Genomic DNA, 25,364 nt, shown 5'->3' on the forward strand with positions numbered 1-25,364 from the left:
CTTCGGTGTCCGATCTGCATTCCCCCTTGACCTCAGGCGGGTCCCCTCTCCTGTTACAAGGAGCCTCCCTCATCTGTCAGCCCTACACTCCAGATGCCAGACCTCAGCGACCGGCGGGTCCAAGCAGTCTTTCCCCAAACTTCTCTCTGGGTTGGCTCCTTTCTTTCATTCGCTTGTCATCCCCTGGGAGTGATCTGCCCAGCCTCATAAATACCACCAATTCCCAGTCAATGAAAATAATCGATGAATACTGTACAATAAAAATAGAAAAGAGTTTTATTTGAGTCAAACTGAGGACTACAGCCCAGAAGACAGCCTCCCAGATCATTCTGAAAAATTGCTCCAGAGAAGCATGGTTTTCAACAGTTTTACGTGTTGTCAGAACAAAACGTTAAACACGTCAGAGATATGTTTCTTCAAGTTTTCAAAACAAACGGACCGCCATGCATTCACAATGCCTCGGCAGTTGGCCTTGGCACCTGGGAATGAAGTATTACTGATGGAGTGTCAGCACTGGCGTCCCAGGAAGGGAGGCAGCACGTGCTCTACTTCTGGCCCAGATGCCCTTTTCTTTTCTAATTAAAGCAGACGTACCATGCGTGTTTGATAGGCCACAAACAAGCTATTTTAGTTCAGTTCAGTCGCTCAGTCGTGTCACTCTTTGCGAACCCATTCACCAGGCCAGACTTCTCTGTCCAACACCAACTCCCAGGGCTTGCTCAAACTCATGTCCATTGAGTCATGATGCCATCCAACCATCTCATCCTCTGTCATCCCCTTCTCCTCCAGCCTTCAATCTTTCCCAGCATCAGGGTCTTTTCCAATGAGTCAGTTCTTCACATCAGGTGGCCAAAGTATTGGAGGATTTTAGTTAGCATAAAATTAAAATTAACTCACGTATAAGGCAGAATCACTTCCCCATATCTTTTAAAATCCTGTCCATAACATTCATCGTTATCTGAGTTAGCTGACCTTTTTATGGGCTTCCCTGGTGGCTCAGTTGTAAAGCATCCGCCCGCACTGCAGGAGTCGGGAGTTTGATCCCTGGGTCGTCGGGAAGATCCCCTGGAGGAGGAAATGGCAACCCACTCCAGTATTCCTGCCTGAAGACTCCCATGGACACTGGAGCCTCGCAGGCGCCACTGTCCGTGGGGTCGCAAAGAGTCGGACACAACTGAGTGGCCACACAACACACACACACACACACACACACACTTCTCTCTTTATGATTTTGAACCAGGGAGACTGGCAGATGTGGGCTTGATCCTGGCACTGTGACATCAGCCTCGAGTGAGGAGGGAACCTCACGGAGCCTCTCAGAGCCTCGGTTTCCCCAGGGGCATCACTGGGATGGTGGTGTGTCTCCTGGCCAGCACCAAGAGCCTGAGCACGAGGTAGCGAAGGTTCAGTGAGCCCCCACCTATAGGAGGTCCCCGTAGATCTCAGGCTTCATGCTTGGGCTGGGCCACCAAGGTTATGTGCTGTACCATGTACAGAGGATGAGGATCACATGGTTAGACAGCATCACCGACTCAATGGACATGAGTCTGCGACCTCCGGGAGATACTGAAGGACAGGGAAGCCTGGCGTGCTGCAGGCCACGGGGTCGCCAAGAGTTGGACGCGACTGAAAGGCTGAACAGCAGCCACCACCAGCACCGAGGTTTCTGCAGGCTCCCCGCTGTCACGTCAGCAGGCTCCTCCTCCCGCCGGGAGCGCGGGTGTGGGTGCGGCGGCGGCCGTGGGGCCCAGCGGAGCCCCCGCCTTCTTGCCCGCGGCGTGGGTCTTCCGGTGCCGGATGAGCGCGGAGGAGAAGCTGAAGGCCTTGCCGCAGCCGCCGCACTCGTAGGGCTTCTCGCCGGTGTGCACGATGTGGTGCTGGACCAGGTAGGCGCGGTTGCTGAAGGCCTTGCCGCACTCGGGGCAGGCGTAGGGCCGCTCGCCCGTGTGCGTCCGCCGGTGCAGCGTCAGCGACGAGCCGTGGCTGAAGGCGCGGCCGCAGTCGCCGCAGCGGAAGGGCTTCTCGCCCGTGTGCACCTTCTGGTGTTCGAGCAGGGAGGACACGTGGCCGAAGGCGGCGCCGCACTCCGGGCACTTGTAGGGCCGCGCGCCCGTGTGCGCCAGGTGGTGCTGCACCAGGTGCGAGCGGTTGCTGAAGGCGCGGCCGCAGGCCCCGCACGCGTAGGGCCGCTCGCCGGTGTGCGTGCGCCGGTGGCGGCTCAGGTGCGACACCTGCGTGAAGGCCTTGCCGCACTGCGCGCAGGCGAAGGGCTTCTCGCCCGTGTGGATGCGCCGGTGCTCGGTGAGCGAGGCGCTCTGGCTGAAGCGTGCGCCGCACTCAGTGCAGGCGAAGGGCTTCTCACCCGTGTGCACGCCGCGGTGTTGCGCCAGGTGCGCGGCCTGCGTGAAGGCCTTGGCGCACTGGCCGCACGTGTAGGGCCGTTGGGCCGTGTGCGTGCGCTGGTGGCGGAGCAGCGCCGAGGAGAAGCGGAAGGCCTTGTCGCAGCGCGCACAGGCGAAGGGCTTCTCGCCTGTGTGGATGCGCTGGTGCTCCCGCAGCGACGAGCGGCTGCGGAAGGCCTTGGCGCACTGGCCGCAGGCGAAGGGCCGCTCGCCCGTGTGCACGCGCCGGTGCTGCGCCAGGTGCGTGGGGCGCGCGAAGGCCTTGCCGCAGTCGGTGCAGTGGTGGGGCCGCTCGCCCGTGTGCACGCGCCCGTGCGCCGCCAGATAGGAGCCCTGGCTGAAGGCCTTGCCGCACTCGGCGCAGGCGTAGGGCCGCTCGCCAGTGTGCACGCGCCGGTGCTGCGCCAGGTGCGCGCTCTGGCTGAAGGCGCGGCCACAGTCCGCGCAGGGGAACGGCTTCTCCCCGGTGTGCGTCCTCTGGTGCAGCGTGAAGGCCGAGCAGTAGCTGAAGGCCTTGCCGCAGTCCCCACACTTCCACGGCTTGCTGGGGCCACCGCCCCCTCGCTCCGCCACCTCCTCTGGCTCCGGCTCCGCGCTGGCGGCTGCCTTCTTCAGGGTCCTGCGCTTTCTTGGAGCGCCGCGCTTCTGGGGCCGGTGGTCGGCCTGGGGAGTCAGGGGGCTGCAGTTGGTCTCGGGGGTTCCGGCGGCGAGCTCATCCTGCTTGGGCACCCCGTCCCTGGTGGGGTTTTCCTTGCGGGCCTCCTGCTTCAAACAGGTTTCCGCCTTCTCTGGCCCGTCCTTGAACCCACCCTCGGGTTTGGGGGTTTCTCCCAACTTGGAGCTCTGGGGAGCGGCGCCCTCCAGGAGTGCTTCCATCCCGGCTTTCCGAGCTGCTGCCTCGATTTCACATCTTTGTTATGGGAAAAGTAGGGGAGGAGAAGCGGGAGAGAGAAAGAAGGAAGGAAAGAAAGAAAACAATGGAGAACCAAACTGGTCTGTCACCGGTCTCAGGCTGGGAAAGGGTCAGCGAGGGGCCTGTCTACCGGCTGCCTGGGTCAGACTGGTGTCCTGGGGCCACCCTGTGCGTTGTGTTCAACAGGACGTTGAACAGGATCCTGGGACTCAGAGCACCCCAATACCCGCCAGGTGCAGCAACCAAGTGTCTCTCAACCCTGCTGCTAGGGATTCAACTGTGTCCACGCAAAATGTATACTGAAGCCCTCACTCCTGGTGTGTACCGCGGTCAGTATCCGCCACTGGGGGCAGACCCCTGGGGTGGGCGGACGAGTCAGGGGCCATCCTGGGGGTGATGGCATAACCCCCTGAGCACACCCTTCCCTGAAAGACCGTGGATCCAGACGGTCGTGTGTCTGCCCCCTGGGCCTGAGCCTCCCTGGAAACTGTCTTCCATGAAACTGGTCCCTGGTGCCAAAACGGCTGGGGCCTGCTGCTTTAAGCCGTTGCCACGTATTAGCTCTTTATTCCACAGTGAGGCTCCTGGAAGCTGCGATGCCAGGGCTCCGGAGCTTTTCCTCCTTCCTCTCTCCCCTCCACTGAAAGTCACCAATGGCTCCATGAAAGCCTCACTCCTCTCCATGGCCCGCACAGCAGCCGCCCAACTTCAGCCTGCTCTGAGCTTGCTCTTCTCCAGCCAAAGGCCTCCTCCCTGTTCCACAAATGACTCCGGGCATGCTCCTGCCATAGGGCCTTTGCATCGGCCGTTCCAGCTGCCTGGAAGGCTCGTCCCCCAGTGCAGGCCTCACTGAGGAAGTGATGGCGACAGCATTCTGGCCTGTGAGCACCGCCAAGTGCAAAGGGCCTAAGGTGGGACCACAACCAGGGTGTCAGAGGACAAGTAAAGGGGCTGGGCGCGGGGCGAGGGCTGAAGTGTGACCCGGCAGAGCGCAGGGAGACCCGGACCATGCGGTGAGGGCAGGTGGTGCGGGGTCTTTGTGCAGGGCGAGCGCTCTGCCGGCAGGACCCAGGCTGGGCCGGGCCCAGTGTGGGGTCACCCCTCCGGCAGCCCCCAGGCTTGAGCAGGGCCTGGCTGGGTCCCCAGAGCAGGCAGTGGTACCCACCTCGTGGGTTTGGGAGCACCGGGTCCCATCCACCTCTCTCGGGCTGTGGCGCCTGTCCCGGCTGCACGTGCCTCCTGCGTGGGTCCAGCTGACGTCTGTGCAAGAAAGCAGCAGGGATGTGAAGGCAGATGCCTGGGCAGACGCCGCACACCGGGTGTCCCCTCCGTGTGCGTGTGGGGACGGTAGGTGGAGTCAGGGCGGGGTGGACCTGGGCCGGACAGGTACACAAACAGGCAACCAAAGGGGAGACACAGACATGCCCAGAGGCAGTCACATCACCCAGACACACACTGGGGTGGCACGCGACCTAACTGGGGGAGGGAGGCGGTTAACAGCATCCCTCCCTTGGCACTCGGATGCCCTTACACTCCCATGTGCTGTGGGTGACGAGGAGGCCAGCCATCTCACACATGTGCACAACTCCAAGTGCACCTGCGGTCACGCTTGCCCACGCACACACGCGGCTACACACACGGTAAGTCACACGTGGTGGCCACCCAACAGGCACACCACCCGCAGTGGCACACCCGTCACATGCAGTTACGCGGTGGGCAGAGCTCCACACAGGCCCAGAGTCACAGGTGTGCAACGTCTCCCCCACGCGCGCACACACACACACACACACACACACAACTCCACGCTCCTGAGGTCTCTCATAAACACCGCAGGCACGGCCCGCCACGCTCAGGCACACACAGACCATCGGGCTCCAGGCTGGCAGACACACCTGCGGAGCCTCCCCACGCAGGTGCACACCCAGGAACTGTGGAATTATATACCTCACACCTAGCCAGGAGAGCACATTCCACACATGCTCCAAGTCACACAAAGACAGACGTCCCCAAGTGCTCGAATTTTCGGGCAAAGGCCGCGACGGTCAGGCACGTGCCAACCGATGGTGACCCTTGGGGACAGACTCACGAAGTCACACGCACAGGTGCACGGGCACAAAGTTCTGGTGTGACAGGCGGGCTCACACGCACGGTGACACATGCAGATACACGTCTGCACCAGGAAAAACTTCTGGAATGGCACGCGGGGCGGGTGAGGGCGTACCGGGGACACAAGGACACACACAGGGACCCGCGCACACCACCCGCGCATGCGCACACCACAACCCGGCGCCCTCGCCTCGGGACCAGTTTCGAAGGCCTCGGGCGGCTCCCGCCAAGCGTGGCGGGTTCGAGTCAGTTTCTCCACAGTTTCTGGCCCTACCTGGTCCACGCGGACCCCCTGAGGCCCCTCGTCCCGCGGTGGCGCGGACATGCAGGCCTCACGAAGCAAGGCAGCAGCCTCCACAGTCGGGTCCAAGCGCCGGGCCGACCCGCTGTGTGCACGCGCGCCGGGAGAGCTGCGGCCCGTTTGGGGCTCCCAAGAACTACAACTCCCAGAAGGCGCCGCGCTGCGCCCATACAGCGACTGAGGCCCCCCCCCCGCCGCCGTGCCGGCGTCACCGAAACTACAACTCCCAGAAGGCCCTGCGTCGGCACGCTGTGGAAAGAAGACTCTCAGCCTTTCCAAGAGCCCTAGGAGGGCGGGGCGGGCAAATGGGGGCGGGACTCCGCGTCCTCAAGGAGGGGGCGGAGTCCGCAGAGCCTCAAAAGACTGAGGATCAGAGAGGCTAAGTTAGTCACCCCAGGTCACACAGCACTGAGGTTTGCATGCCACAGTTCACCATTAAGCAATGGAAGTCATTTGTCTCAGACGATTGCTGTAGTTCCACCTGAGAGCAGAGAAAGTGAAAAACTCATTGACGTTGGCAAATGATTATAGCAGAGAACTTGAAATAGGAGTAATTATTGGCCTGCCATTACTGTAAAGTGCTTCTCCATAGAGTTAGACTTCCTAAATTATTCTCTTCATAGGGTGAGCCTTTGTAAGTTATTCACTTGGCTATTAGAGAAATGAGCACAAGCTCATTTTTAGATAGTTGGGAAGGCAGTGTGAATGTACAATCATGTATGACGTGATAAATGTATGTCACCAGAATCACAAAGCCCTGTGAGACACCATATTACTTTATGTTCTCCCAAGGCTGCCCATTAAACCGTAACACCTGCTTTTATTATTAAGGTGAAGTATGTCGGAGAAGGCAATGGCACCCCACTCCAGTACTCTTGCCTGGAAAATCCCATGGACGGAGGAGCCTCGTAGGCTGCAGTCCATGGGGTCGCAGGGAGTCGGACACGACTGAGCGACTTCCCTTTCACTTTTCACTTTCATGCATTGGAGAAGGAAATGGCAACCCACTCCAGTGTTCTTGCCTGGAGAATCCCAGGGACGGGGGAGCCTGTTGGGCTGCCGTCTATGGGGTCTCACAGAGTTGGACACGACTGAAGCGACTTAGCAGCAGCAGCAGCAGCATAGTCGCTGTACAATATTATATGTTTCAGGTGTACAGCATAGCGGTTTACGATTGTTAAAGGCTACACTCCATTTGTAGTTAATATAAAAATTAGCTATATTTTGTATTTCGCACAATATGTGCTTGTAGCTTGTTTTATACACAGTAATTTGTGTTTCTTAAGCCCATACTCCTATTTTATGCCTTCCACCGTCCCTGTCTCTGCTGGACATGCTCTCTTTACCCTTCAATTTTTTATTTCGTATGTAGACCTCCACAGGCATTGTGGGTTTCCCCTGTCCTTCTGGAAGCTTCTAGCTCTGTATGGTAAGAATATGCCCAGTGCCCCTCCCAGCCTGGGCCTCAAGGAGCAGAACCTCCCTCCAGCCTACAGACCCAGGAGCATGAGATTAAAGGATTGTTCTCTTAAGCCACCAAGTCTTTTTTTTTTTTCTGGTTTAATTTTACATTTGAAGATTTAAAAAACACCTCTTACACATTCCATAAACCATACAGATTTATGGGAGGGAGCTCAGAAGACAAGCATTTTTTTTTCTAATTGCCAAAAAGCTTCCCCCCCACTCCCTGTTAAAAAAAAAAAAGTGGGAATTAATCCAATACAAGAAAAGACCTTTCTATTCTATGGTGTGGAAGTATCATGAAAAAAACATTTTCTTATGCTCATTATTCCGTGCTTGTCAGAGAAATCAGCCTACGAGTAGAGAGTGGGGCAGGCCACGAAGGGAGGGCAGCCTCTCCGACCCCGTGGATGCATGGAGGGGGCACGTGTGAAGGGCTGGGCGGCTGGGGCTGACTCGGTTGGCCCAGACGTCTGGAGCCTGGCTCTTCTCCACGTAGTGACTGTTGGGACTGGTCCGACACCTCCATGTGGCCCGCTTGGGCCTCCTCACAGCATGCTGGACCCAGAACAGTAGCGTTTCTTATATGGTGTGCTTTAGGGCTTCAATAGGAATTGAATAAACCAGGAGCAAGCCACTGATGTGAAGAACTGACTCACTGGAAAAGACCCTGATGCTGGGAAAGACTGAAGGCAGGAGGAGAGGGGGACGACAGAGGATGAGATGGTTGGATGGCATCACTGACTCGATGGACATGAGTCCGAGCAAATCTGGGAGATGGTGAAGGGCAGAGAAACCTGGCGTGCTGCAGTTCATGGGGTCACAAAGGGGCAGACATGACTGAGTGATTGAACAACAACAAAGTCCCTCAGTGGAGGAGTGACTCGTTATTATACACAGCAGTTTATTGGCAATAAGCTGACGGAGACAGAGGCAGGGCCCAGAGACGAGGCCGAAGGGGTAGGCCAGGTAATTCAGGGTGCTGCTGGCCTGAAGAGCTTTCCCTGAGGGGCTTCCCTGGAGGGCCAGTGGTTAAGGCTCAGCACTTCCACTGCAAGGGGGCACAGATTCGAGCCCTGGTGGTGGAACTAAGATCCCACAAGTTGTGTAGGATGGCGGGGGAAAAAACTGACGTTAGCTGTTGACCACATCTACAGAATAACTTCACAGAAACATCTGAGTCTGATCCAGTCGCTGGGTACCAGAGCCTGGCCAAGGTGACACGTGAAACTAACCATCACAGGAATCCTCCTGGGGAAAGCGGGTGGGGAGAGAGTGTGCAGAGAACTGACGGAGAAAGAGAGATGAGATCAAAGTCAGCCCTCAGGATAGTTAGAAAAGTCACCAATAAGCCTTAAAAAAAAGAAAGAAAGAAATTAGCCAAACGTAAGCTAGGGAGAAATATCAATAACCTCAGATATGCAGATGACACCACCCTTATGGCAGAAAGTGAAGAGGAACTAAAAAGCCTCTTGATGAAAGTGAAAGAGGAGAGTGAAAAAGTTGGCTTAAAGCTCAACATTCAGAAAACGAAGATCATGGCATCCAGTCCCATCACTTCATGGGAAATAGATGGGGAAACAGTGGAAACAGTGTCAGACTTTATTTTTTTGGGCTCCAAAATCACTGTAGATGGTGACTGCAGCCATGAAATTAAAAGACGCTTACTTCTTGGAAGGAAAGTTATGACCAACCTAGATAGCATATTCAAAAGCAGAGACATTACTTTACCAACAAAGGTCCGTCTAGTCAAGGCTATGGTTTTTCCTGTGGTCATGTATGGATGTGAGAGTTGGACTGTGAAGAAGGCTGAGCACCGAAGAATTGATGCTTTTGAACTGTGGTGTTGGAGAAGACTCTCGAGAGTCCCTTGGACTGCAAGGAGATCCAACCAGTCCATTCTGAAAGAGATCAGCCCTGGGATTTCTTTGGAGGGAATGATGCTGAAGCTGAAACTCCAGTACTTTGGCCACCTCATGCGAAGAGTTGACTCATTGGAAAAGACTCTGATGCTGGGAGGGATTGGGGGCAGGAGGAGAAGGGGACGACAGAGGATGAGATGGCTGGATGGCATCACTGACTCGATGGACGTGAGTCTGAGTGAACTCCGGGAGTTGGTGATGAACAGGGAGGCCTGGCATGCTGCGATTCATGGGGTCGCAAAGAGTCGGACACAACTGAGCGACTGAACTGAACTGAAGCCAGGGTAAATACAGTTTGTTCTCCAGGCCCTGCAGACACTACTGAGACACACCCACATGCGTTTCTCAAACGAGGTGGCGCCGAGCCTTAGTGAACACTTGAGGGCGCTGTGGCTCCACAGAAAGAAAACTAAATCCGCTCAAGCTAAACTGTTTTCTTTTTTCCCCAGAATTACGAAGGATAAAAAGAGATTTCCGTGGAAGGCTCTGAGGTCAAGGGCTAGGGGAGGAGAGGCAAAGAAGTCACTTTAAGCTGGACTGGTGTCCTCTGCCCCTTTAGGCCAAGAAATGCGATGTTAGCAACCCCCTCTCCCCGGGAATACTAGGCACATTCCCTTTGCAAAGGAATAATCCTTGCAAAGGGGGCTCCTGGAAGAGCAAGGAATACACTGGAAATGGGCACGTTTTCCCGAACTCAAACTTGTAAGAAAAGGGATACGATCTTCAAAAATCACCACGTTGCTGTCCCCCCTCCTCCCCAGGGCCTGGGTCCAAGCGCGTGGGGTGGGAGAGGAGATAAAGGTTGTCATGACGACGGTGGGACGGGTACTGACGCGATGTTGTCTCTAACCCTCGCAGCGCAGGGCTGACTAGGTGATGGTGAAGCTGCCGCGGCGCCTGGTGGTTAGGAATCCACGCACTTGCCTTGGGTGGGACCCGGGTTCAAATCCTGATTCCACTGTCTCCTAGCTGAACGTCCTGGGGCAGGTTATTTAACCTCCTTGTGCCTAGGATCACACAGGGTGACTGCAGCCATGAAATTAAAAGACGCTTGCTCCTTGGAAGGAAAGCTATGACCAACCTAGACAGCATATTAAAAAGTATAGACATTACTTTGCCAACAAAGGTCCGTCTAGTCAAAGTTATGGTTTTTCCAGTGGTCATGTATGGATGTGAGAGTTGGACTATAAAGAAAGCTGAGTGCTGAAGAATGGATGCTTTTGAACTGTGGTGTTAGAGAAGACTCTTGAGCATCCCTTGGACTGCAAGGAGATCAACCAGTCCATCCTAAAAGAAATCAGTCCTGACTATTCATTGGAAGGGCTGATGCTGAAGCTGAAACTTCAATACTTTGGCCACCTGAAACTAAGAACTGGCTCATTGGACCTGATGCTGTGAGAGACTGAAGGCAGGAGAAGGGGACGACAGAGGATGAGATGGCTGGATGGCATCAGCGACTCGAAGGACGTGAGTTTGAGCAAGCTCTGGGAGTTGGTGATGGACAAGGAGGCCTGGCGTGCTGCAGTCCCTGGGGTCGCAAGGAGTCGGGCACGACTGAGCCACTGAACTGAGCTGAACTGTGCCTCGTGTGTGGAATGGGCAAATTAGCTTGTGGAAAGGAGCAAATGAATTAAATTTCTGACTTGGGGAGAAAAGGCTGGATGTCTTAAGTACTTACTCCTCCTAAGATATTAGTGTAACAGAGAAGTGACAATCTTAATTTACCAGGTTATTGTTGTTTACTCCCGAAGTCTGACTCTTTGTGACCCATACGTGAGCTGTAGCCCGCCAGGTTCCTCTGTCCATGGGATTCTCTAGGCAAGAATGCTGGGGTGGGGTGCCACTTCCTCCTCCGGGGGATCTTCCCGACCCAGGGGTCGAACCTGCCGCTCTTGCATCTCACACATTGGCAGGCATATTCTCTACCACTGTGCCCCTTGGGAAGCCCATATATATTCATATCACATTATAAACACACTATAATTATAAAAAAATACAGAACAGAAACTGGGGTTTTTCTTCATCCCAAACCTTTCCTAGGCTTTTTTATTTTAAAACTTTTTGTTTTGTATCAGGGTATAGTTGCTTAACAAACTGTGCTGTGATCGTTTCAGGTGAACATGCTGTTGTACTGCAGAAATTAACCCAGCATTGTAAAGCAACTGTACTTCAATAAAACTCTTTTAAACAGTGGAAGGACCAATGCAGCTGGGGCGCAGGTGGGGGCAAAGGTCTGGGGGCTCAAGTTGTGGCGACAGGGGCTCGTCAAGGTCTAGGAGGTGACCTGAGCACAAGCAGCTGAGGTCCTTTGCAGGACGAGATCGCTGTGGGGAGATCAGACCCTGCAAAGGTCAAGGAGATTTCCTTCATCCTGCAACCATGACAGTTACTTAGTAATGGGCTGTGTGTGCATGTTGGGCACTGCACAAGTTCTCAGACCTGGGAGTCAGACTGAACCGTCTCCCCACCTCCCGAATTTCCTGCTCCAAGGTGATTTTTACAGGCCACTTGCTTTTTTACAGCAATTACTGACAACACAGCTTCACAAAGATCTTCTGTCAGAGAAGGGAATGTAGAGAGAGCTAATGTTGAAAATGTGATCCGCTGGAACTGGTAGCTCCTGGGGTGTCAGACAGATGTTGAATATTGCTGTATGTCTCTCGGATTTAAAATATCCAGATGAAAAATGATAAAGATAATCCTTTTGGCAAAGCAGAAGTAGAGACACAGGCATAGAGAATGGATACCAAGCGGGGAAGGCGGGGTGGGATGAACTGGGAGATTGGAATTGACGTACATGCACCATGTGTATAAAACCGGAAACTAATGAGGACCTACTGTCCAGCCCTCGGCTTAATGCGCTGTGGTGATCTAAATGGGAAGGAAGTCCTAAAGGGAGAGGAGGTGCCTCTGTGTCTGTGTATGGCTGGTTCACTTTGTTGTATCGCAGAAATGACCACAACACCATAAAGCAACTATATTCCAATAAAAATTAATTACAAAATAAAATGAAAAAGCCAGGTGCCTCGGTGCACAGTTTGGGAACCGTTGGTATATTCCCCTCCAAACGTGTGTTCTTGGCAGGTAAAGAGATTATATGGAGAAGGGAATGGCGACCCACTCCAGTAATCTTGCCTGGGAAATCCCATGGACAGAGCAGCCTGGCGGGTACAGTCCGTGGTGTTGTGAAGAGTCGGACACAAATGAAGTGACTTAGCACGCATGCAAAGAGATTATTATATGGTGTATAAGACTTGGTAATCGTGCTTTTTATCCTTTAACAACACATAGCAAGAACTATTTTTTCTTGTCATTAAGACTTTTTTTTTTCCTGCAATGTATTTAAATGGCTGCCAGTTTTGGGGCCAGCACGTTCTAAAAATGTTGACTTTGTTTGCTGTTACTGTATTTAACACCCACATAGGTTCATTCAATACCACCATCACCACCACAATCAAGATGCAGAATGTTTCCACTACCCTCAAACCCTCCTCTGTTTCCCGCTTTTATAATCACCTCCTGCCTCGTCCCCCAGCCCCTGTCAACAACCAATCTGGTTGCCGTCTCTATAATTTTGCCTTGCCCAGGCTATCAGACAAGTGGATCAGAGACATGTTTAAGAGGATGGAATGTCCTGGTTGCCATAGTAACCTGCAGCAGGAAGTGCCACTCAATCAGAGAAAAGAATTCAGAAATCAAGAGAAAGGATGTACACAGTGATTTATTTTTTGGTGGTGGTCATGGCGGGGGCGGGGGGGCGTAGTTAGATCAGTCCCCTCTCCTGGAGCTCACGTCATGCTATGTCGCTTCAGGCGTGTCCAACTCTCTGCGACCTTACGGACTGTAGCCCACCAGGCTCCTCTGTCCATGGGATTCTCCAGACAAGAATACTGGAGAGGGTTTCCATGTCCTTCTCCAGGGGATCTTCCCGACCAAGGGATCGAACCTGCATCTCTTGCGTCTCCTGCATTGCCAGGCAGGTTCTTTACCATGAGCACCACCTGGGAAGCCCTCAGGTCAGGGATTCCTAACCCTCCTCTGTAGCTGGGGTGAGTTTCGAGGTGAAATTCCCTACAGGCATCTCCCCAGGGCCCCCTCCACACTGATTCCTGGGGTGGCCACTGCTGCCCGAGCCTGCACAGAACAAGCTCTCTTTATTTATGTTAGACGTAATCTCCACGCACAGGCGTCTTGTGGTTTTCCAATGTCAGCTGTCAATACAGATCAGCACTTGCCATGGGCGCTTGCCACCCACCTCCGCAAGGATTGAATCGGGTGCTGCTGAGCTGCCGACCTTCAGCACCTCCTGAAAGGAGTGCAGGGTGAGGAGCAGAAACGAGGCACTCTGCGCCCTGGGAAAAACTGGCCGGACAGGCCTTCAGATAGTTAGATACACTCAGGGGCTGAGTTTATGAGTCCAATTCTTGTATCTCCTCATATCTAGAGAAGCACTAAACTCCTTCATGGTGATGCCTGCTTCTCGTAACTAGCAGAAAGCCTCATCAGACTAGCAGAAGCCTTCTGGGAAAATGTCTGCTTGATTGCATGTATTCCCCTTTCACCAAAACCACATCTATACTGACCTTACCCCCACCTCTGAGCAGTTTCTCAGGGCTACCTGAGGTGCTGTCTCCTGGGTTGCAGTCCTCATTTTAACCCAAATAAAAATTAATTTGAGACTTTCATGTTGTGCATTTTTTTTTAAACTGGACAATACTCAGGAACAAAAGTATCTCACTTATTTTCTGTTTCGATTTAAGGGAATGCCTCTGAGTTCATGAAGGCTGGGACGGTGGCTCAGACAGTAAAGAATCTGCCTGCATGCAGGAGACCCGGGTGAAACCCCTGGGTTGGGAAGATCCCCTGGAGGAGGAAATGGCAGCCCACTCCAGTATCCTGGCCTGGAGAATTCCATGGACAGAGGAGCCTGGCTACAGTCCGTGGGGTCCCAAAGAGGCGGACATGACTGAGCAACCCACTCACTGAGTTCATAAAGTACCTCTGTGACCACTAGATGGTGCCCTTGTATCGTGAAAAAGTTAGGTCTTTTTTCAGGAAAAACAATTTTTTCCCCCTATTGTGAAACATAATGCATGTAGAACAGTACACAGGCCAAGATTTTACAATGCCGTAAAATTCAACAGTAATCACAGATAACCATACCCCTTTCTTAGTAAAACCGTAACTTTTCTTATTCCCGATGATTTTTTTCCTTGTTTCCTTTCCTCACTACCCTCTGGCCTGCCTCCAGACAGGCGTGTTGATACAGTACTGGTGTCTGACAGTATCATTTTCTTTTGGCTGTGGTTGGACTTCACATACGTTAATTCATGTGCTATAATGGTCCTGGAAATCATGTTCAAAGGGACTTCCCGTGTGGTGCTTCCCAGTGGTAAAGAACCCACCTGCCAATACGGAGACGTAAGAGACATGGGTTCCACCCCCGGGTCAGGAAGATCCCCTGGAGGAGGCCACAGTAACCCGCTCCAGTGCTCTTGCCTGGAGAATCCCATGGACGGACGAGCCTGGTGGGCTACAGTCCATGGGGTCCCAAAGGGGCAGATGCGACTGAAGGGATTTAGCACACACGCATGCATCTTGATGAACACATTTGTGAGCCTGAACTATGTTGTTGCATGTAGGTGTCATTTTACAAAGTATTTATTTACTTATTTGGCTGCACAGGAGTGTTGTGGTGACACGCAGGACCTTAAGTTGTGGCATGTGGGGTCTAGGTCCCTGACTGGGGATCGAACCGGCGCCCCCCCTGCATTGGGAGCTCAGTCTTAGCCACTGGATCACCAGGGAAGTTCTCATTTGGTCATTTTAATAGTTTTTTTTTTTTTTTTTTTTTGTAATTTAGGTCCATTTTGTTTACAGTGAAATTTTATCTCCAGAATGTTATATTTTTCTTTTTTCACTTTTTTTTTGCGGGGCTTCAGTTTTCCCTATATTTTGATGTTAATGGGCATTCGTGTGGTTTCTGGTCTGACACTGCCAGAGAGTCTTATACATGTCTGGGTGCTCAATGCATCACCATCAAATACGCATGCAAGAGTGGGGCTGCTTTGTCATAAATTTGCGTGTGTGCAACTTTAGTAGATTTTGCCCGGTTTATTGTGAGGGCCTAACAGTGGATGAGTGTTCTCATGTGTCTTCCATTGTAAAGCTTGGCAGTGAGCTCTGTCTGCTGCCGGCCGTGTATGAGGGTTTGCAGTCCTAGCTCACTATGTTTCTCTTTTGCATTTTCCTGATTGCTAACCAGTTGGTGGACTCATTTTCATCAATATTCTTCTTTCTGATAGGCTAGTTTAAGTTTCTTCCCCAATGTTTTCTTCTGAAGTTTTTTCCTCTTCTTTCAGCTTTGTAGAAGTTATTTCCGTGTTTAAGACACGAACATATGTTCAAAGATAGGTGTTGTAGGTAATTTCCCACATTATAGCTTGATTTTTCATTCCTTTCACTGTGTGTGTGCTTGATTAACAGAGTGCTTAGTTTTAATGTAGTCAAAACAATTGCTCTGGTTTAACAGTCTAAACAGATCTCAAAGCAGTGTGTCTCCTACTATCTTCTATGAGTTTTATTGATTTTGAATTTACTTTTCCTTCTTTTTGTCTTTTACCTTTTAAACTTTCTTGGCGTATAGTTGATTTACTATGTTGTGTTAGTTTAGATTTTGTTTATATACAGAGGGAACATAATTTTAAGAATTATTTGGGCTTGAGAAAATTTCACATTCTCTCCGAATAGTGGAGAATCAGTCTAAGGCCATTTATTGAAATGCCTGTACTTCTTCACTTCCCTGCGATGCTGTTTTTTCCTATAAATTAAATAAACATTTGTGTGTTGGCTCAGTTCTTTGCTATCTCTGCTAGCTCATCGGCCAGATTGCCTTAATTTTAGTTTAATTGACATTTTAATTTTAATTGAAGTTTTCATTTAATTAACAGTTTAATTTTAAGTTTTAATTTAATTGAAATTAAAAATGTTTAATTGACACTTTAATTTTAATTTAATTTCTGTAGCTTCGAGATAAGCAGGTCCTTTATCTTCCGACATAACTTTTAGATTTGGCTTGTCTAGTTGCACACACACGCACACCCTCTTGGGATTTTCACTGGGATGGCACAAAGTATAGACGAATATGACTGCAGCCGTGAAATTAACAGACGCTTGCTCCTTGGAAGAAAAGCTATGACAAACCTTGTTGTTTTCCAGTCACTCGGTCGTGTCCGACTCTTTGGGACCCCATGGACTGCAGCACGCCAGGCCTCCCTGTCCATCACCAACTCCTGGAGCTTGCTCAAACTCATGTCCCTTGGGTAAAGGATGCCATCCAACCATCTCATCCTCTGTCGTCCCCTTTTCCTCCCACCTTCAATCTTTCCCAGCACTGGGGTCTTTTCAAATGAGTTAGCTTTTTGCATCAGGTGGCCAAAGTATTGAAGTTTCAGTTTCAGCATCTGCCCTTCCAATGACTATTCAGGACTGATTTCCTTTAGGATGGACTGGTTGGATCTCCTTGCAGTCCCGGGGACTCTCAAGAGTCTTCAAGACCACAATTCACAAGAATCAATTTTTCAGCACTCAGCCTTCTTTATGGTCCAACTCCCACATCCATACATGACTACTGGAAAAATCATAGCTTTGACTAGACAGGTCTTTGTCTAGTGACGTCTCTACTTTTTAACATGCTGTCTAGGTTGGTCATAGCTTTCCTTTCAAGGAGTAAATGTCTTTTAATTTTGTGGCTGCAATCACCACCTGCAGTGATTTTGGAGCCCCCAAAAATAAAGTCTGTCTGTGTTTCCATTTCCCCTCATCTATTATATTAAGCAGCATTTAGCAACCCAGGGGTATAGGAATAGTCATCTGAGCAGCGGTGCCAAGGAACCCCTAGAGCTGGTGCCTTGAAAGAGTCAAGCCATATTTATAGGAAGCTGTCAGTGTCTGAATGACTCACCAAGATGACCCACACTTTCCCACCCACCCGGGGTTTCAGAAGGAGCACGGACATCCAGAACAGCACGGACGAGGTCCTCTTCGGCCTGCTTGGGCTGTCCCGGTGCCCACGGATGCAGACCGTCTCCCACCACCCGCTCCTCTGGACCTGCGTGATCACCCTCCTCGGGGACAGCCTCGCCCTATGCTGGTTGGCTACCATTCTTATCCACACGCCCATGTGCTTCTTCCTCAGCAACCTGTCCTTCCTGGACACGTGTGCCTCCACGTCCAGAGTGCCCCGGGTCTGGCCAGGCGCTGGGTGGCCATCCCCATCACCTCTCCAGGACAGCGCTTGGCCAGGTGGCTGCGGGGTTGTGCCTGGGGCTTGTGGCGTGTCTCCTGCTGGCTGCCGTGGTCGGTGACTGCGCTGTGGCCGTGGGTGTCACCCTGTTGGCCGGGACCTTGTGGACCGCAGCCTTCCTGTGGACCGTGGTCCCCATGATGACCCCGCCCTTGGAGTCATCGCGTGGCTTCTCATGTGAGCTTCTGGCCCTGCCCAAGCCTGCCTGCTCTGACCAACGAGTCCCCTGTGCCGGGCGCCAGTGCCTGACCCTGCGGGCTCCTTCTGCCTGTCATGGCCTCCTCTGGGACAATCCCCGTGGCTGTGCTGCAGACGCGGTCCACGGAGGCCCGAGGCAAGGTGTTCCCCACGGGTGGATCACACCTCACGGTGGTGGCTCTGCTCCCTGGCACGGCCATCTCCATGGACGTGATGCCCCAAGCCAAGACAATCCACGACTGAGACCAGGTCATCTCCGTGGCCCATGGCGTCCTCATCCCCACGGTGAGGCCCGTCATCTGCAGCCTGTGAAACAAGGACGTGAAGGGGCCTTCAGGACAGTCTGGGGGAAAGGCCTGACCTCTGAGATGCGGCGTCGAAGGGAGAAGAAATAAATTAATACTGCTGCTAAGTCGCTTCAGTCATGTCCGACTGTGTGCGACCCCATAGACAGCAGCCCACCAGGCTCCACCATCCCTGGGATTCTCCAGGCAAGAACACTGGAGTGGGTTGCCATTTCCTTCTCCAATGCATAAAAGTGAAAAGTGAAAGTGAAGTCGCTCAGTCGTGTCCGACTCTTCTCGACCCCATGGACTGCAGCCTACCAGGGTCCTCCGTCCATGGGATTTTCCAGGCAAGAGCACTGGAGTGGGGCGCCACTGCTCTGCTTTTGTACAAAACTGAGGGTCTGGGGGTAACTACTGCACAACTGGACTGTGTTTGTTCACAAGGCTGGGTCGCCTCTCTGGCTGTGGATTGCTTAATCTAGGCTGTGCACTCTGTCTTGCAATAATTCTATGGATGATGTGTTACACACACAGACATACACACAAACTCAAACACACCAAACTTATTTTTAAAAAGCAATCACATACTATCTCCTCTGAGGAAGTGAAGCAGGAGGCAACTGTTTAATCCTTAAGTCATGCCCGACTCTGCGACCCCATGGACTGCAGCCTGCCAGGCTCCTCTGTCTGTGGGATTCTCCAGGCAGGAACACTGGAGTGGGTTGCCATGCCCTTCTCCAGGGGATCTTCCCGACCCACCCACCCATGGGTAGAACCCAAGCCTCCTGCACCGGCAGGAAGATTGTTTCCCACTGAGTTACCAGGGAACTCAAGACCCAGTTAAGCAGTACAAAGGCTAGAGCCTAGGTTCCGTGTGTGCGAGTGTGTGTGTGTGTGTGTGGTGTGGATGAGAAAGGGACTGTCCCAGAAATTCTGAGCGGCTGGAGGGAGGAGAGGTGAACGGGTGGTCTCGTCCCGTGCTGACCTACCCCCACGGCTGGTTTCAGGACCCAGCGGCCCGCCCCCATCAAGACTGACCCCAGCCCCATCAGCCGCCTCAGCGCCTCCCTCCAGAAGCTGAAAGTGACGTGTGTATTTCAGAGGCACTGGGGCTGCCGCCCTCGTGGTCCCTGCCCGCTTGTACAGCCTGGACACTGTCTCTGTCAAGAACAGTGTGGGAAGGGCAGGGATCAATCAGGAATGTGGGGTTCACATACACACACCACTATATATGAGACAGATGACCAGCAAGGACCCACCACAGAGCACAGGGCCCTCTACCAACATTCTGTGATAACCTATATGAGAAAAGAGCCTGAAAACGAATGGAAATATGTGTATGAAACACTGAATCACTTTGCTGTACACCTGAAACTACCACAACATTTTAAATCAACTATATGCCAATAAATTTTTTTTTAAAAAAAGGAAGTGTGAAAGATTTGGATTTTACCTACTTACAAACTAGTCTACTGAATGGATGCTGGAAAACAAGCATAAGGTGGGACTTCTCAGGTGTCCAGGAGTGGTTGAGACTCCATGCTTCCAATGCAGGGGGAAGCGGTTCAGTCCCTGGTCTGCGGAACAGAGCTCCCACGTGCGGTGCGGCAGGGCCTCCCCCTCAAAAGACATCAGGTTCTGAGTCAGGGACAGAGGACTTTGTCACTCACGGCTGAAGCAGACCCAAACGCTTCGTGTTTGTGTGCCTCGGTTATCCACGCCCTGAGTGTCAGAGAGACGGCCACAAAGAGCTCATTAGGGAAACCTGCGCGTGCGGTGGGTTGTAAAGCAGGAGGGGAACATTGAGCTGCAAGCATCTGCTGCTTTTCTGGTCAACGGAAGAAGTTTGCTCCGTGTGTAGGAGACGTTCTTCTGCTTCTGCCAGCTTTCTCCTTGCACAAACATCCCTGAGAAGTGACCCGGGGAGGGAGAAGTCAGCTCGCTGTCCTGGCCTACCCAGTAAGAATGGGCACCAACAGCCAGGACCCAGCAGAGGTTTTCCCAGCATCGCCCTTTCCTCTCTCGTCCTCGCTCTTGTGGCCCCATTTAGTAAAAGTGGAAATTTGACAGCGACTAGCCCCGAGACCCAAGACCTGAGACCAGCACTAAGTACGGGGTACCAGCAAGATGGAGAGCAGCACCCCTGATGTGACCCCCTGCAGCCACAGCACGGCTGCGCAATGCAAGGAAAAGGCGGGGCGGCCAGTCGCCCGCTGGCTGTGGTCTCCTTCCATCCTGACCTGGCTAGTCCGACTCGTCCCCTAGGCCGGAGGCATCATTTCCCCCATTTTGTAAAGGACTGTGAAGTTCATAATCATAGCTGGCATAGTTAACTACTGTTGTGTCTCTAAGTCTCCAAGTTACTCTGGTTTGTTTCTTTATCCGTAAGTTATAAACTCTGTAGTAAAGATTAATACATCACACCCGTAACGCAGGCAAATATTTCTCTGGTCAAATCTCTTCCCGTTATCTGCCCAGCCCCGCCATTGACTAAAATCCGTCCCTGGTGCGGAAACAACATTGAGATTGTGGATTCTATGACAGCTAAGGGAGGCGGGCGATACGAACCAACTTGTGCCAAGGTGACCTTGAAACATATTTATGGAATAAAGTGAAGTCAGGACCCATTGTTTTTATAAAGAAGAGATAACAGCCCAACTGGGGACATGCTGTGACTTTAGCCACTCGTGAAGTCCACTTATGGCCTTATTCCAGCCTCAACAGTCACTAAGCACAGGCCACGTGACAGGACCCGAGCTGGTTCTGGAGCAACAGAGCAGAGATAACGCAGCTACAATTCCTCATTTCCTCCCCAAACCCAACATCTATGATTCCTGAATTCACAATTTGTTATGGTGTGTTTAGGGTGTGTCTGTGGGTACGTCGGTGACTTTTTACAGCATTCACGTGCTTGTCTCCCCAATTTAGAACAGCTCCTGGATGCAAAGCATGCCTACAAAATTGGCTTTGGCAACCCTGAGAAAATATCATATTATTTTGAAGGCTGGGAAAAGGAAAAAAGAGGATGACACGGGAGAAAGAGAAGATACGGTGGGAGAGGAGGTCAAAGAACGGAAGGCCAGCACGTCCAGAAGGAAGGAGATTCTAGGAGAGAAAGGGACAGGCACACGGAGGATGCTGGAGAGAGCCGCGGGGTAGAAGACACCCACTGGGATGCAGGTATTGACCACGTGCGTCAGAGAGACGACAAGAGATGAAAGGGAGCTAAAGACAGGAAGGAAGTGGCGGGGAGACCGGTAGAGACTTTGCAGAGATGGCAAGAGAGAAAGATGCAGTGAAAAAGGCACAGATACAGAGACAGAGGAGGGTGAGAAACTGAACTGATCGGGGCCCAGGGGGAGGGGGGAGGGGACATCCGCAGAAATGGCCTGAGAGATACTGAGAGAGCTGAGCGAGGGGGCAGGATTACAAAAGACAAAGAAATCAGCACAGCTCCTCCGCACCCCCGTTTGCCTTCCGTTCTCACCTCCAGGGAGGGCAGGCAGGGTCCCCGCAGGGCCCAGGGGAGCCGGTGCTCCTGTGCCGAGGTCTCCCCCGGAAGCGTTGGGAGCGAGGGCCCAGAACCGAGGGGGCCTGTGGGGGTCAAGGGCGCTGCCCGGAGCCCTGACTGGCGGCTGGGCGAGGCGAGTCTGTGCTTCCCCCATCCCAGGCGACCAGGTTCCCCGAGGAGCCAGATAGCACGCTTTAATTCTTCCCACGAGGAGTCCGGTCTGGATGTCTGGCCACCTTCCTCAGCGTCTGAGCTCGGGCACCAGGAACCCAGACACACGGGCCATCCTTGGTCCTGGGAACCGGAGGCCTGCCCTGCGGTGGGGACTTGCAGCTTCGATGCTGCCTTAGGAGGAAGGAGGTGGTGTGTGGGAGGCTGTGGAATCTGGGGGGACTCACAGGTAGGCAGCATGGGGTTTTGTGCTCCAGAGACCCCGATACACAAATCTGTGTGAGTGTGTGCAGGAGGGCAGCGTTGGTGGGCACAGTGTCCCCTCTTTGAAGACTTTCATGACACCGAAGGCACACGTGCCGGCTCGCACCTCTCCTGCCAGGACTCACCGCACCCACGGCTTCAGCAGGTCTTCAGATGTGAGGGTGTCTGATCATCTCGAACCTCCGTCTCCACTAATAACTTTCCCAAACTCCAGAATCAGGTATACAACTGTCTGTTTGAGACACTCTTTTTTTTTTTTTGACTCCCAGACCCCTAAAAACACAGTAAGTCTAAAATATCAAGTTCCCTTCCAAAATTTGGGACTGCTTGGAGAACAGGGTTCGTTTTTCTTTTTTTTGAATTGGAGCATAATGGCTTTGGGCTTCCCTGGTGGCTCAGATGGTAAAGATCCCCTGGAGGAGGAAACGACAACCCACTCAGTCTTCTTGCCTGGAGAATCCCACAGACAGAGGAGCCTGGCGCGATGCAGTCCATGAGGTGGCACAGAGTCAGACAGGACTGAGCAACTAAGCACACATAATTGCTTTACAATGCTGCATTAGTTTCAAAGCAGCCATAGGTATACATATGTCCCCTCCCCCTTGAACCTCCTCCCACGCCTCTAAGTCATCACAGAGCACCGAGCTGAGCCCCCTGTGCTGTACAGCAACATCCCACTAGCTGTCTATTTGACACATGGTAGTCGATGGCAGCCCACTCCGTACTCTTGCCTGGGAAATCCCATGGACAGAGGAGCCTGGCGGGCTGCAGTCCACGGGGTTGCAAAGACCACACACGACTGAGCGCGCACACACACACACTGCACATATGTCAATGCTACTCTTTCAGTTTGTGCCACCCTCTCCTTCCCCCACTGTGTCCAAACATCTGGAGGACAAGCATTCTTAATTTCAGGTTCATTACAGTGGCCCAGCTGTAAGCACGTATGTAGTGCATGCATAAGACCCCTACTCACTGCAAGACTAGAACCCGCAACTCTTCTCCAGCTGCCTTAGGTCTTGCAGATTGGTCTTGTGTGCTCTGGTCGCCTCTGTGCATGGTCTGCTCATCCTTACCGGGTCCACCTTCATCTGGGTTCACGTCGCCCTTCCCTCTACTGACAACACTCAGCCACCGGTATCCTGTCTGTTCCGCCCACCAAGCAGGCCACCAAGTGCATTCCTGCCTCGGGAGCTTGGCACTTGCTGTGTTCTCTGCCTCCAACGCTCAGTGCCCAGATAGTTAGGACAAGGATCCGCCTCCTCTGCAGGGCGTAAGAGTTGCAGACGTCCTGCAGGAGAGACGGGCCAGGTGTCTCCTCTGCTCACTATCTGCTCGACCATTCCCTACCCTGGTGCTGGGGGAGGAGGAACAGAGTCCCGGGCTTGGTTGTCCCCACCATGGCGGCACCTCAGCTGCTCCTGCAGAGGAGGGCGGAGCCAGAGGAAAAGTCTGGAAGGATGAAGAGCGAGGAAGAGGAGAGAAACCCAGGGAGACGGAGGGGAAGGGATAACAGGGTGCAGGAAGAGCCCAGGAGAGGAGAGGCCCACAAGGAGAGAAGGAAGTCGAGAAGTGCGGCGACTGTGAGTGCGGGAGAGAGAGGGGGGCAGGAGGGGCGACACGCGTGTGTCACCTTCTTAAACGTGCGCATCACCCTCATTCTTACACGGCTTGCGCAGAAGGAGAGAGGCAGAGAGATGAATAAAGCCAGGGAACCGGAAGACAAGGGAGGGGAGAGAAACGAGAGAAATCAAGGCGGGAAGGAAGAGGAGAGAGCGAGAGGGGAAGTCAGCGATTCGGGAGAGGATCCGCAGCGGGAGATGCGGTGGGGAGACGGCACCAGAAAGAGCAGGGGAGCGGACGGGGCGGGAGAGGAGTGCGGAGCAGAGAGGCCCAGGGAAAGGCCCGGCGCCCAGCCCCTCAGCCCCTCCCGGGGCCGCGGGGGAGCCTCACGGTCCGGGTCTCCCCCGGGACGCGCCCGGCTGCTGGGAACCAGGCGGGGGCTCGGACTCCCCGCCGCGGCGCTTGCTGCGGACGGCACTCCTGGCGGCCTGTTTGGCCGCGGCGGTGAGCGCCCGCGCCCTGCTGGGGCTCATCGCCCCGGACCAGCGGCCGCACCGGCCCGTGTACCGCCCGCCCGCCCACCTGGCGCCGCCGGCGGCGGCCTGGGTGAGCGCCCCGCTCCCGCCGGCTCCGGCGCACGTGCGGGCCGGCCGGGCCGCCCTGTCCCCGCGCGCCGCGGGCCGCAGCTCCGCGTGGGCCTCTCCCCGGGCCGCTGCGAGGCCCTCCTCGGCCGGGATGGCGCTTCTGCCCCGGGCGGCCCCCGGTTGGCCGCTTCTTCTGCCAGCTGCCCGCCGCGCCGAGGACCGCAGGCGCCGACACCGCGGCCGACCGCACGCTGGTCTCCGGCCTGCGCGCGCCCGTCCTCGCGGGCCCTTTGGCCTCCGTCCTCGCCTCCTGCCCTCCGTCCAGAGCCGCCTCGAGGCGTTGTCCCCCTGCGGTTCCCACCTGGTCGCGCGCAGGGACCGCCGTGGCCTCGCGCCCCAGGGCTCCCGCGCGCCCCGCCGAGCGCCCCGAGCGGGTGGCTGTTCTCTGTCTCGTCGTGACGCCCGTCCTGAACCAGCTCATCGACAGCCTTCGGAGCCGCGAGGTCCACGCGGCGGCCCGCTCTGCCCTGGCCGGGCTCCGGGGGTCAATCACTGCGCGGGGCTGACCCCGGGGACACGCGGACACTGAGCCGGGAGCCCCTCCTGGCTCCGACGCGAGGCTCTGTGATCTTGCGCGTCCCCACTCCGTCCCTCCTAATCTCTGCGCATTTTGGTGCGTTCAGCCTCGAGGGACCCCGCTGGGCACAGGTCAGAGGCCGACCAACATTTCTATAGAGGGCCAGAGAGGAAATATTTTCAGCCTTGCCAGCTATCTGTTCTCTGTTGCTACTGCTCAACTCTGCCATCACTGCCTGGAAGCCACAGACGATCCACGGATGAGTAGGACTGTGTTCGCCAAAAACTTTCTGCTGTTATTCAGTCGCTAGGTCGTCCGACTCTTTGCGACCCCATGGACTGCAGCACCAGGCTTCCGTGTTCCTCACCGTCTCCCAGAGTTTGCTCAAACTCATGTCCATCGAGTCAGTGATGCCATCCAACCATCTCATCTTCTGTTGCCCCCTTAAAAGCTCTTTGCTGCTGCTGCTGCTAAGTCGCTTCAGTCGTGTCCGACTCTGTGCGACCCCATAGACGGCAGCCCACCAGGCTTCTCTGTCCATGGGACTCTCCAGGCAAGAACACTGGAGTGGGTTGCCATTTCCTCCTCCGATGCATGAAAGTGAAAAGTCAAAGTGAAGTCACTCAGTCGTGTCCGACTCTTCGCAACCCCATGGACTGCAGCCTACCAGGCCCCTCTGTCCATGGGATTTTCCAGGCAAGAGTACTAGAGTGGGGTGCCATTGCCGATGTCGAAATTTGAATTTTATATAAATTTTATATGAATTTTATATAAATGCTCACCATTCACAAACTATTAC

The 25,364-nt window shown here is 53.8% G+C and overlaps 1 protein-coding gene across 1 annotated transcript; it reads right to left on the minus strand.

Annotated features, from left to right (window-relative positions):
• Positions 1-248: 248 nt before the first annotated feature.
• Positions 249-22,932, minus strand: ZNF835 (zinc finger protein 835). The gene is made up of 10 exons (XM_070770272.1): positions 22,918-22,932; positions 21,383-21,751; positions 19,852-20,000; positions 17,626-17,914; positions 17,069-17,476; positions 13,361-13,411; positions 7,541-7,741; positions 5,696-5,971; positions 4,481-4,575; positions 249-3,312 (listed from the first exon to the last, which is right to left on the minus strand). Exons 1-10 carry the CDS (start codon positions 22,930-22,932, stop codon positions 1,689-1,691), a joined length of 3,477 nt encoding a protein of 1,158 aa, XP_070626373.1. The 3' UTR covers positions 249-1,688.
• Between the last annotated feature and the right edge of the window lie 2,432 nt (positions 22,933-25,364).

Source organism: Bos indicus, chromosome 18 (assembly GCF_029378745.1).
Source record: "Bos indicus isolate NIAB-ARS_2022 breed Sahiwal x Tharparkar chromosome 18, NIAB-ARS_B.indTharparkar_mat_pri_1.0, whole genome shotgun sequence".
Classification (NCBI taxonomy): Eukaryota; Metazoa; Chordata; class Mammalia; order Artiodactyla; family Bovidae; genus Bos; species Bos indicus.

Excerpts from the sequence above, each read along its gene's own strand:
- ZNF835 (XM_070770272.1), bottom strand. Across the intron at positions 13,412-17,068 it reads GGAAAGTGTGGGTCATCTTG|GAGGTGCTGAAGGTCGGCAG; the intron begins GTGAGTCATTCA and ends CACTCCTTTCAG. Across the intron at positions 5,972-7,540 it reads GCCTGCCCCACTCTCTACTC|CGTGCCGACGCAGGGCCTTC; the intron begins GTAGGCTGATTT and ends TTCTTTCCACAG.